The following is a 13,375-nucleotide window of genomic DNA, read 5'->3' as shown; positions in this document are numbered from 1 at the left end:
CGTATTGATTGCGCTTCAATTCTTTTTAGGATCGTGGACTAGAATACCTCCTTTATTCTCTCTCTTTGAGAGAGGAGACACCTAAAGCCTCGGTTGAATGATTAATTATGAATTTTATAAAAGCACCAAATCTTAAAAGACAAAAGGTTAATTACTACACAAATTATTAAAAGAAATTATCTATTTTTAATATAAAAGTAGACTTAATTATTAAATAGATTAAAATAGTTATGGAAAGAAATTAAGCCTAATCATTATTGGACGAATTCTTTTTTTAATATTGAATTTACTATTATTTAATTTTAATTTGAAATAAGCGTCTTGACAACGGAAACTCATAATTATTACACTACTCTACTAAATATCTTATTTGCGTTGAGCTTATGAATCTTTCTTCTCTTAAATTGAATTCTTTCATAAGTTTACCAATTTCATTCAATTTATCGTACATAACATGGATTATAGGATGTCATCAATCATTTTCAAGTTTGATTTGTTCATTTATTACTAATATATACTCTAATCATTTTTAAGTGTTGTTTCCAAAAATGAATTAACTCATCATTAACAGGTTTAGTTTTTTTTTAGGCTGTAACAATTCAATTTTTTAGTTTGATTTGTTCGTTTTAGTTGGTACCCTTACATTTTAAAGAGATCTTTTTAAAAATTATTTCATGTTAATTATAAGATGAAGGGTTTTGCCAGACGCAACCTCTCGCAGGTTAACTCGGCTTGAGTTTACAATTTACGGACAAACACTTTTAGTGTGTCCAAGTGAGATAAAACCCCCCAACCTTGAGGTTCGAAAATTATTTCCTTCCTACTAGCCACTAGGCCAAGTTTAACTTGATATTAGTTCATTTATATAAGCGCTTATACTCCATTGTTTTGTATTGGATAATATTATATGTAAAGGGATAATATTATATTGTAAAGGGTAGAAGGGTACTTGTCTGTATTATCAATACTATATATATTGAATGCCAGGTTAACCTACAACATGAGTGGTAACTGGTTTAATAGTATGAAGATGGAATTTACATAGTAAATCAGAAACATACTTATGTTGAGACAAAAATAAACCAGAAGGAGTACGCACAACCTGCACACCTAAGAAGTAATGAAGATCCCCTAAATCCTTCATAGCAAACTGAGAAGAAAGAACAGAAATGAATTTGGCAACAAGAGGAGGACTACTACCAGTAAGGACAATGTCATCAACATATAAGAGAAGAATAATAAGATGACCACGATATTTCAGAGTAAACATAGAAGTGTCACAACTGCTGCACTTGAAACCAATATATAGAAGGAAGTTGCTAAACCGAGAAAACCAAGCTCAAGGAGCTTGTTTCAAACCATAAATGGACTTACGAAGACGACAGATATGTGTAGGTTTAGATGGATGAATAAAACCAGGAGGTTGACGCATATAAACCTCTTCATTGAGAAAACCATGAAGAAACGCATTTTTGACATCTAACTGACGAATAGACCATTTAAGAGAAACAACAATAGTAAGCAACTAAGCACCAAACGAACAGTAGTAGGTTTAACAACATGACCAAAGGTTTCAAAGTAATCAAAACCTGCCCGCTGGTGATTGCATATAATATTATCCAATATTTTGTTTTGACAATTAAAAAATATATACTCAACTTCTAACAAGTAATTCTCACATTTAACACTGCAAACTTCATTTTTAAAAACTTCAAACCTCACTTAAAAACAAAAAGAAACAAAAATTAATTGTGTGTTGAAGTCTTACTATTATCTTACACTCACGAGTCACGAGTCACGAGTCACGAGTCACGAGTCACGAGTCACGAGTCACTGAGTCTGTGAGTCACGAGTCACTGAGTCACGGGTAAGAATGTAATCCTTATCTTGTACTACGTAGTTTAGAAATGTAACTCTGTAACCTGCTTCTAGTTTTCATATTCTCTCTAATAATACCATGTTCAAAGCACCAAAATCTTACATAACACATGGTATCCAATGAAAGAAGGCACACGCATTAAGCCCCCACCTCCTCTCTGTTTTTTTTTTTTTTTTTACATTTTATTTCTTTTCGGATCACTTGGTAAAAACTTGATAGGTTTAGTCTAATATCCAGTTTGATTCATTATTTTTAGGGTTCAAGATAAACAAACGGAATTAATTATCGATTTTCTTTCTTCATATTTGATTCAACTCCTAAGCAATCTATTATCATTACTCGGTGGTAATGAACTCTCCCGATTTGTTACCTCCCCTCCCCCTTAAATAACAAAATCCATTAGTTCGTGATAATAGTTATCATTTTAATTATTTCCATTCGATCGATTGAATCGAACACCCAGTAAATGTAACCACTTTTATTACCATTTCTCTACTTTATTTGTTTTCATTCTCTTTCCATCTCATATCTTGAACCAAATAGCTCCATTTGTAATGATTATTTTTCCTCGTTAAAGAATTTCACACCTAGATTATCATATAAAATGACAAATAAATACTAAATAACTCTAGAATCATATTATTCCCGTTATTCAATAGACAAATTAAACCTACTACAAAACGAGGAGGGCTCTATCAAGCATATACGCAATAAGTTACTAGTAGTGTACATCTCTCGATCTTTAATTTTATAGAACATTGCTTGTAAGATTCATCTATACCGAAAAGAAATGCAAAGAAATGACAATAAAAGATTTTACTATATTTATATATAAAAGTAACAACAAAAGATGGTATCTAGAATATAGAAGTTTATTACTATGTCATCCATAAACCAACTTGTGTTCGGTGGAGCTAAAACTTGCTTCTATGAAATCATTAAAAAAATGTTCATTACTTACGTAGGCACAATTTTTTTTCAAAGTATTAAGCATACATACTTTATGAAAATTTGATTTGACAAAAAAATTTCTTATGATATTAAAATTAAAAATTGTACCATTATTTTTTCTTAAATAATAATAATAATGGTTAATATAAATTATTGTTAATGATCATAGTTCAAGTGTTCAACCTCGATTATTATACATGTCTTTTATTTTGAAATAAAGAAGGTAACTAATACACATCACCTTATTTTCTCTAGGCGTAATCCTATACTTGACAGTTTACATGACTTGACAATGCACCTAACTTAAGTGAGGACGATGAATAACAATCTCCATATTTCAGATAGGAATGTGCGTGGAAAATTGGCAGAAAAACAAAGTAAAACAAGCATGCATGTTTACCGTACAAGATTTGATGAATCAATATTCTTGTCACTTCATATGAAAAGTTGTTGTACCACCACTAATACAATGAAACAACTACAACCACAAATATCATATTCCCATATTAATCATACTAACCAAGTACATTGAACAAGCAATTTCCAAGACCCTACTACATAATAAAATCATCAATGATCAAATAACATAATAATTGGTTTTGCTAAATAATCAGATATTTATGAGTTTTGCTAAATGCCGCCTTACATATGTCGAACAAGCAATTTCCAAGAACCTAGCTACTACATAACATTAAATGATCAAATGCATGCAACTATAGGTTAAAATAGCCAAACAAGAGATATAATCATAGTGATGATCATGATGATAAGAAAATGATCAGACGGTTGAAATAAAGTGGTAGTAGCATAAGAAATTATGATAGAAGTAGGAGATTTTTTTGAGATTGATTCAGAAGAAGAAGGTGGGCTAGAATCTGGTGGAGCATCATGTACTGTAATAGCAAGCTTGATCCCACGATTGCAGTAACCTCGACCGCTGATGAAGTAGTAAGGCTTAGCAACCGTTAGATTGAAAACATCTCTACCTCCCCTTGTTATATTGGTTAAATAGTTGCTCTCTATGCAATTTTTGTACCCTGTTTGGTTCACCTCTAGGACACTTATTAATTGCTTGTCAAATCCAAAATCTGCCAAAAAATAATAATAATTATTAGATGAATTACCATTCTTAATAATTATGGATTAGATAGTTATATATTATATAGTTGGGTAAAATATCCGAGGTCGTCACATGTTACATGCAATTGATATTTTATTAGAATAAGTAACGAGGATGTATGTACGTAATTGGTTTTTGTTAGATATAGTACTTCATTAGGGATTTAGGGTAATGAAGTATCAAATTTTAATTGATCATAGAGTGTATGATTATCTTCCTTTTAAAGGTGAATGGAAAGTGGGGAAAAAAATGAAAATTTAGGGGAGAAAAAGCACAACGTAATTATGGAAAATTTGTGGGAAAATGACCGAATTATTAGGATAAAAAGACGCTTTCTCAAACTATAATATATAGGCATAGAGAGTAGGATTAAACAAAAAAAGTTTGTGACAAAAATGAAATAAAATGTTATGACTAATTAATGAAAAGTATTAAGTTTATAGGTCAATATTAAATCAACTAAAATAGCCTACATGATCAAAAGGATTTAAATTAAGCCTTCCAACAAAGAGACATCAATTTTAGTGGAGGCAAAGATAAATTTGTTTAATTTACATAGAAAAGGGATAGAATAGACAAAGTATTAAATAAAAAAGATTAGAAATATGTTTAAGTCAATCACCAACATAAAACACTAATAAAAAGCCGAAACAATATATTAAATAAAAAGAGAGTAAAAATATACGTACAAAGCCAATCACCAACATAAAACGCTAATAAAAAGCCGAAACAATATATTAAATAAAAAGCGAGTAAAAATATACATACAAAGCCAATCCCCGACATAAAAACGTTGATGAGCAGCCCACTCCGAAAAATTGACGTCAAGCCTCCAACCAAACCTATTCCCCCCAACCTCATGTAGCACTGGAGCTCTTCCTTCTCCTACTTCCACTTTCATCCCCAATAATCCCATTATTACTATTACCAACCTAATTACTACTAATTTGGAAATCATTTTTTCTTCTCTCGGAGATTTTGGGTTTCACTCAAATTCTGTTTAGTCTTAATGTAAACATAAGTTTATGACAAAGGAAAACAAGTTGAGTGTTATATAGTTGTAGTAGAATTCCATATCATGCGCTTTCTAACATATCAAATTTCATGCATGGAAATTCTATTTTCATACTACTAACTACTCGTAGTACTTTATATTCATGATTTGGAATCTCCAACACCTTCCAAATATTGTTATTGTGGTACAAATTTTGCATATACATTGCATGTCTTCATGAGTTTTATATGATTTTTAACAAAATGAATTCTCATACATACTAGAAGTACTGATAGATTATACTTTTGTAGCCTATATGAGGGCTTGTTCTTTTCGGCATAAAACAACTGAATTGAACTGAATTGAAATGAATAATGTTATGTGAGAGTAAAAATATTGTCTAGAGCTAAACTGAACTGAATCAAACTGAAATGAAAATAAGTTGGGGAGAACAAGGTTGAGTAAATGAACAATCTCTTTAGTTTGAGGAAAATAAATACAAAAAAGCATATATTAAACAGGCTCTATTTTTAAAACTTGTCATTTTGTTAACATTATTTTCTAGAGCATATATATTTTTCAAGACAATATTTGTGGACAAAACTAAAATTATATTAAGATTCACAAGGCCCATTTATTTCTACAAGTAGACCTAGCACTTAGGCCTCTTTGCATGAGTTATTTTTTATGGGGTTCGACCAGTTGAGTAAATAAGTGGCCCAACAAAATATCCAATTTGTAAAATTAGGAGCCCAGGATTTAAAGCTTCTCCAACTCTAGAATTGATGTGAATTTTTCCCCAAACGTAGGAGAAAGAGAGTCCATTTTACAAGATAAAGGAGGTTTCACCTTATTGACCTTAAAATCATATGACAATAGAGTATCATTTTTGTATTATAAAGTGAACCATGAATGCATCTCTCTTCTTTATTCTTTTATCAACGTGGGAACTTACATATATTGTGCGCTATACTATATATCATAGCTTCAACACAACTGAAACACAATTTTGAAGTATAGGCACGAGTACACGACACGACACGACTCAATATAATAAGCTTGTGAATTATATGTCTTGTGCGACAACGTGGGCCTTGATTATGGTTTCAACACGACTTGATAAAACCCATGAATAACTACATGTAGCCTAAGACCCAATTTAGTTTGATGGAATCAGAAAGAATCCACACAAATAGTGCCGTCGAAAAAAGGCTGGATTTGTCAAATCGATTCCGATTCTTCATAATCCACATCACTTCTACTTATATTCTAATAAAAAAAATCCATTTTTTATATAAAAGTGGCACGGATTTTAAGATATTGCAAGATCAGTATTATTATAACGTGGATATCATCTAACTTAATTGGCAAAGTTAAGCAAGATAATATCCGAGACTTGAGATTGAATTCAGTTTACATCATTACATTTACTAGCTCGTCTCCACCGAAAACAATGATTGCATAATCTAATCCAAACTCTAACATGGGTATGAGCATCAAGAAAGGAGATTGTTACATCTACTTACCGGATGGATTACCCATTCAAAATATATTAAGTTGGATTCCACACTACTTATTAATATCTATATATATTTATTTTTTATCCATATGAGCCACGAAGGCAGCATAGAAGGGAAGGATGAATTCGAACATGTAACCTATCGTTCACAACACCTCAATCTTAACTACTAGACCCGTACAATATCCATATTAAGTTGGATTACCTATTCAAAATATATTAAGTTGGATTCCACACTACTCATTAATATCTATTGTTTCTGTCTAGAAATTAAGGGTACTGATTCCTTTGCTTAGGGAATACCGGGTCAGATACGAATGTCCTGAGTCCAAAGTCCGTACGCCGGAATCCTGCAAAAGTAAGGGTTAGACTGCCCCGGGGGTTGTTCCGGGATCGCCTCTCCGACGCTCAAGTCAGTAATCAAGCTTAGAGAGATAAAGTCTAGAGAGAGATGCTCTGGTTTGTTAGGTAAGAATTCAATACCTTCTCATTGATGAGGGGGTTGAGTATTTATAGTGCTGGGGATATCCCAACTGTAGGCCAGCTGGAGGGCACTGACAGCTGGGAGGCACTATCACAGGTGGGGCCCTCTGGAGGTTTAAGGCTTTATTGGGCTTAATTATCTCTGGCAGGCTTAACCCAGGAAATAAGCCCAAACAATTAGCCCCACGCCAGGAATGGGAAACATCGAGGCCTTGCTGAAGTGTCTCCCGTTCGTGGCGGAACCTAGACAGTCCTGAGCCCAGGCTGACCTGGTCTTCTAGAGGAAAAGGGGGCACGCGCCGACCCAGTCTTCTCAAGGAGGGGGGTGGCGAGTGCCGACCCGGTCTCCTTGGAGAGAAGGGCGGCATGTGCCGACCCGGTCTCCTCAAGGAGAGGGGTGGCTAGTGCCGACCCGGTCTCTTCAAGGAGGGGGGGTGGCACATGCCGGCCCGGTTCCTTAGAGGAGAGGGGAGGAGAAAGGATGCGTCGACCCGGTCTCGAGGGAGAGAGAGGAAGCTGACGTGCCGACCCGGTCTCGTAGGAGAGAGGGGAAGCTGGCGTGCCGACCCGGTTTCATAGAAGAGAGGGGGAGCTTGCGTGCCCACCCGGTCTCGTAAGAGAGAGGGGAAGCTGGCGTGCCGACCCGGTCTCATAGAAGAGAGGGGGAGCTTGCGTGCCGACCCGGTCTCGTAAAGAAATGGAAGGGTATGGCTCGTACATGGCTCGGACCAGGGACCAATGAGCCCCATGCTTGTCCGACCCAGTCTTCTCAAGGAGGGGGGTGGCGAGTGCCGACCCGGTCTCCTCAAGGAGAGGGGTGGCTAGTGCCGACCCGGTCTCTTCAAGGAGGGGGGGTGGCACATGCCGACCCGGTTCCTTAGAGGAGAGGGAGAGAAGGATGCGTCGACCCGGTCTCGAGGGAGAGAGAGGAAGCTGACGTGCCGACCCGGTCTCGTAGGAGAGAGGGGAAGCTGGCGTGCCGACCCGGTTTCATAGGAGAGAGGGGGAGCTTGCGTGCCGACCCGGTCTCGTAAGAGAGAGGGGAAGCTGGCGTGCCGACCCGGTCTCATAGAAGAGAGGGGGAGCTTGCGTGCCGACCCGGTCTCGTAAAGAAATGGAAGGGTATGGCTCGTACATGGCTCGGACCAGGGACCAATGAGCCCCATGCTTGTCCGAGCCGGTACCCGCTCTCGCTAAGTCAATCTGGGACTTAGGAGACTTATTCAACCAAAGAGGTGAGCCTCCTTGGGCCGAGCTCGTTGGACGCGGCTCGGATGAGGGGCCAATGAGCCCCATGCTTGTCCGAGCCGGTGCCTGCTCTCGCTAAGTCAATCTGGGACTTAGGAGACTTACTCAACCAAGGAGGAGAGCCTCCTTGGGTCGAGCTGGTTGAACGCGGCTCGGATGAGGGGCCAATGAGCCCCCCTGCTTGTCCGAGCCGGTGCCTCCTCTCGCTAAGTCAATCTGGGACTTGGGAGACTTACTCAACCAAGGAGGAGAGCCTCCTTGGGCCGAGCTGGTTGGACGCGGCTCGGATGAGGGGCCAATGAGCCCCATGCTTGTCCGAGCCGGTGCCTGCTCTCGCTAAGTCAATCTGGGACTTAGGAGACTTACTCAACCAAAGAGGAGAGCCTCCTTGGGCCGAGCTGGTTGGACGCGGCTCGGATGAGGGGCCAATGAGCCCCATGCTTGTCCGAGCCGGTGCCTGCTCTCGCTAAGTCAATCTGGACTTAGGAGACTTACTCAACCAAAGAGGAGAGCCTCCTTGGGCCGAGCTGGTTGGACGCGGCTCGGATGAGGGGCCAATGAGCCCCTGCTTGTCCGAGCCGGTGCCTAAGGCTTTGGACCACTGGCTAAGTGACCGAGCTGGTAGCCTTGAGCTGATGAACTAGCAATCTTGAGCTGGTGAACTTAATAGTTTCTTGAAAACCCAAATGCCACGTGGCAATGGGGGATTATTGGGGTGCTTGAAAACATGGTGGCGATTCAACTTCTGGTCATTTATGATTTTGTGACGATTGATATTCCTGGAGCTGTGTCTTTTGAACAGTTTTGGGCATTTGGGAGGCCCATTAAGGTGGCGAAAACACAGGCCCGGTCCAAGATGCGACGCGGGACGAAACGAGGATTTTGCCTATAAGTAGGGAGAGGAGAGAGATTTTTCACTTTTACAATTCTCTCTCTCTCTCTAAATTTGAGATTTCTGCTCTTTCTCTCTCTACTTTTAGAGTTCTCTCTCTCTCTAAGTCCGGGTTCCATCTTCTTCGTCCGACCAGGTACGCACTTGTTTTGCTTTTTCACTAAGTTTTTCTTCTCTTTCTTTTAATAAAATCGGCCGACCCCCTCTGTTGATAAATAATGGGGAGCTCGTCCGAGTCAGTGACACCCCCTCCCTCACCTCCTTATAATTTAGCCGAGGAAGTGAGAGGTATGGGAATGGTATTGGTGTCAACTTTAATAAGTTGCCCGGATCCCTCGGCTGTGCCTGAGGCGCTTTCCCTCCCGAGTACTCCTTCGCAAGCCGAGGAGGAGGAGGCCGAGGGTGCCATCCCCCTACCCTGGGAGGTGTCCCTGGCCTATCCCTCTTCGAGGAGTTACTTAGACAAATATCTGTCTGATGGTGTAGTTAGGATAGCTATGCCGGGAGAAGAAGGCGAAGCTTCTACGTCCGGGCGGCTCGCGTACCCTGAGATCGACCCCAAAGGCGGTCCGGGAGCAAAATTTCCTCTTCCTTCTCTAATAAAGGCCTTACTATAGGATGCCCGAGGCCAAGCAGCAAAATTCCAAATAAAGGACCCCTATTTGTTGGTCCGACCCGATGCCAGCCACACCATTCTGAGCCCACCCCCTGGATGCACCGCCTTTTATTACAAGGCCATGGAGATGGGCTTGAGGTTTCCGCTGACCCAGTTTGAGAAGGATATTCTGAATGCATACAACCTGTGCCTGGGTCAGCTGTCTCCGAACTCTTGGGGCGGCATATTGGCGGTTCAGGTAATATGCGATATCATCGGTGTTAAACCGACCCTCACCCTCTGGCGTCACTTGTACAAGTTGTTCGAGATGCCTGCCGGGGATCATGGACCTGGTTGGTGGTGCTTCCAGGCTCGGCGAGGCTACCGAACCGTCCTCGACCTACCCACTTCTCAAAAGGGTTTTCGTCGAGGGTTTGCCTTTGTTTACTATGGGGGAGAATGGGGCATCCCCATCGTACCTCCGTCTGCCGACCCCAACCACTGCCTCAACTTTAAAGTGCCCGAGCTATCGGAAGACGAAGCAGTGGCCGCCACCTACATGCAATTGGAGGCAAAGATAGTGGACGGCGGTGAGGTTTTTGTAGCGAGGAATTGGCTCCCGAGCTGTAAACTATTCAAGAATGAGCACTTTCTCGCCGCGTTCGGCCTGAGTCCGGCCTTCCCCAAGGGTAATTCGGCAAGAGGGGGTCCGGTTGACTTGTTTGTGTTGCTTTACTTGTTGCTTCTTGCTAACTGTGTTTTTTCCTTTTGCAGAAGCTTCTTTGTCCTTTTTAAAGGAAACCGATCAAGAAATGGCCGAGCGATTGACTTCCGCTGCTCTCAAGGCCGCTCGGATCAGGGCCGAGATGAAGGCCAATAAGATCAACAAGCCCTCCAAGCCGAAGGTAAACAATTTTTCCGTCCGACCTGGTTTAAATTCAATTCGCATATCTTGCTAACTCCTTGGTTTTTATAGGATCCCTCCAACCCCAAACCGAGGAAACGCAAGGAGAGGGCCGAGGAGAGGGTCGAGCTGACAGAGAAGGCTCTGGCCAAAGCTCGAGCTGAGAAGGAGGCCTCAGCGAAAAAGGCTCGGAAGGAGCCTTCGGTTGAGGTGAACAGTCCCCGACCTGACTCTGGAGGGGGGGACACCCACATTTCGGTTCATCCCTCGGACTTCGAGCCTGTCCGGAGTCCGGGACATGCTCAGGGGACCTCCAACCCTTCTCTGGCCGAGCGTTCCCTGTCCGAGGCGCCCGTCCCCTTTACCCAAATGTCCAAGACGGACAAGAAGAAGAGGATTTCCGACGCACTGGAGATCCTATGCACTCAGACCGACCGGGACCATATTAATGAGGTCAATGGGAGGAATGAGTCGAGCGAGCTCTTCCGCTCTTGGATGGACGTAAGTGAACTTTTCTTTGCCCTTTACTTGCCTTTTATTAGCCAACTCCTAACTGATTATTTATTACTCTGGCAGTTTTCCATCCGAATGACCAAGGTGGCCGAAGACCGGCTCGCTCTGCTCCAAGAGATCCTTGATCTGAAGGAGGCCGCTCGGTCGCACTTTGATGCGTTGTACCAGGCCAATGAGGCCAAGCGTTTGGCCGAGCTTCGTCTGGAGGAGGCCAACTCCAAGATCGACAAGGGTGAGGCAACTTGGAAGCAGGAGAGGGAAGACTGGAAAGTGGAAAGGGCCAACCTTTCCCTTGCCAAAGAGAATGCCGAGTCCGCCAAGGCTACGGCCGAGACCAATCTAGCTAAGGTCGAGGGCGACTTGGAGAGGGTCAAGTTCAAGCTCTCTACGGCCGAGGCCCAACTGAAGGAAGCTCAGGCGGCCGTTGCCCGCTCCCAGGAGGAGTGGTTCAAGGCTTGGCAGGCTTCGGACGATTGCACTGAATTTTGCGCCGAGGTTGGCCAGTCTTCCCATAAGATGGGCGAGGATGAGGCCCTCACCAAGCTCAGGGAGGCCCTGGCTGACTCTTGCCCAGAAGCCGACTGGAATTCTGTCTGGTCGCGCTACCAGGAGATTGTCGATGCTGAAGCAGCCGTTATCAAGGCAAAAATGGCCGAGGAAATGAGCTCGGATGACGAGGATGATGATGACGAAGGCGCTGCTAGCACCGAGCCGCCTCCAGGGAACGCTGCCGAGCAACCTGATGCTGAGAACCCTGCTGCCGATCCTGCTGCCGACCCCACTCCCTAGCTGCCTTAGGATTTTTTCTATGTTTTTGCCATGTTGGCTTTTTGCTTTAATTTTTGCATCGCTTTCGATCCTGTATTTTTTGTAAACTTTTGGTTGTATTTTGCAACTTTTGATCAATTGGAATACAACTACTATTTTGCAACTTGCCTTGTGTCGCACTTTTTCGTTATTTGCAATATTATGACATTTAATAGACAATAAACTGGTTAAGTCTTACTTGCCTTTTTGATCAAAATAATGAGACTGGCTAAGTCTTTTTATTTCTGGGGTAGAAACCCGACTTGGTACATGGACTGGTTAAGTCCGAGCTACAATTGAATTTGTTTGCTAAACCGACCAGGTAGTGCTGGCCTTACAACATGGCCCTAGTGCAAGTAACAAAAAAAAAAGAAAAAAAAAAGTTAAACATAGAATCTTTTGAGATTGTCTAAGTTCCAAGGTCGAGCCAAGGGAACCCCTTCGGGAGATTCGAGTCGGAATGTCCCTGGCTTGATGACCTCTGTAACCTTGTAAGGGCCATCCCAATTTGCCCCAACTTCCCTTTGAGATGGGAAAGTCCGGTGGCTTCTACCTTTCGAACGACCCAGTCGCCCAGGCCGAGTGGCCGAGGCTTTACTCGCCTGTTAAAGTGCCTTGTGATTTTTTGCTTGTACGGATGGCTTGTAGCAAAGCATTGCCTCGGGTTTCTGGCAACAGGTCTAATGTTGACGGGTTTTTCTTCTTCGTTTTGGTCAAACTCATAGAATGTCATCCGAGGGGAAGGGATTCCCACCTCGACCGGAAGGACAGCTTCGCTGCCATAGACCAAGCCGAAAGGGGAGTGTCCCGTGGCTTCTTTCACTGTTGTTCGAGCCGACCAGAGTACTCCGGGTAGGTCGTCTACCCATGCCCCTTTAGCTGCATCAAGGGATTTCTTGATACCTTTTAGGACAATTTTATTGGTTGACTCGGCTTGCCCGTTGGTCTGAGGGCGGGAGACTGCTGAGAACCTTGTTTGAATGCCGAACCGGGCACAATACTCTCGAGTTGGCCCGCTGTTGAACTGTCGGCCATTGTCTGATACCAAGGCTCTTGGAATTCCGAACCGGGTAATGATATTCCTCCATATGAACAGCTGGACCTGCTTGTCAGTAATTGACGCCAGTGGTTCGGCTTCGGTCCACTTGGTGAAGTAATCAATAGCCACAATTAGGAACTTCCTTTGCCCAGAAGCTGGGGGAAAAGGTCCGAGCAGGTCCATACCCCACTTGTCGAAGGGCAGAACTGCTTGAATTGTGGTGAGGGGAGTGGCAGGCGCCCTTGGTATGTCCGAGTGAATCTGGCAGGAGGGACACCGCCGGACTAAGTCCGAGGCGTCAGCTTTCAAAGTAGGCCAGTAGTATCCTGCCCTTAGCTCCTTTCCGGCTATCGTTCGACCCCCTTGATGGCTCCCGCAGGCTCCTTGATGTATTTCCCGGAGGACATAATTTCCTTCCTCGGGGGTTATAC

General features: G+C 42.4%; 1 protein-coding gene across 1 annotated transcript; it reads right to left on the bottom strand.

Moving 5' to 3' along the window:
- Positions 1-3,037: 3,037 nt before the first annotated feature.
- LOC104895617 (early nodulin-like protein 20) lies at positions 3,038-5,032 on the bottom strand. Its single transcript, XM_010682178.4, has 2 exons — positions 4,719-5,032; positions 3,038-3,918 (listed from the first exon to the last, which is right to left on the bottom strand). Exons 1-2 carry the CDS (start codon positions 4,906-4,908, stop codon positions 3,551-3,553), a joined length of 558 nt encoding a protein of 185 aa, XP_010680480.1. The 5' UTR covers positions 4,909-5,032; the 3' UTR covers positions 3,038-3,550.
- Between the last annotated feature and the right edge of the window lie 8,343 nt (positions 5,033-13,375).

Source organism: Beta vulgaris, chromosome 6 (genome assembly GCF_026745355.1).
Source record: "Beta vulgaris subsp. vulgaris cultivar EL10 chromosome 6, EL10.2, whole genome shotgun sequence".
In the NCBI taxonomy this organism is placed as follows: domain Eukaryota; kingdom Viridiplantae; phylum Streptophyta; class Magnoliopsida; order Caryophyllales; family Amaranthaceae; genus Beta; species Beta vulgaris.
Note: the sequence above shows the minus strand (reverse complement) of the source record. Positions and strands in the feature narration are given on the sequence as shown.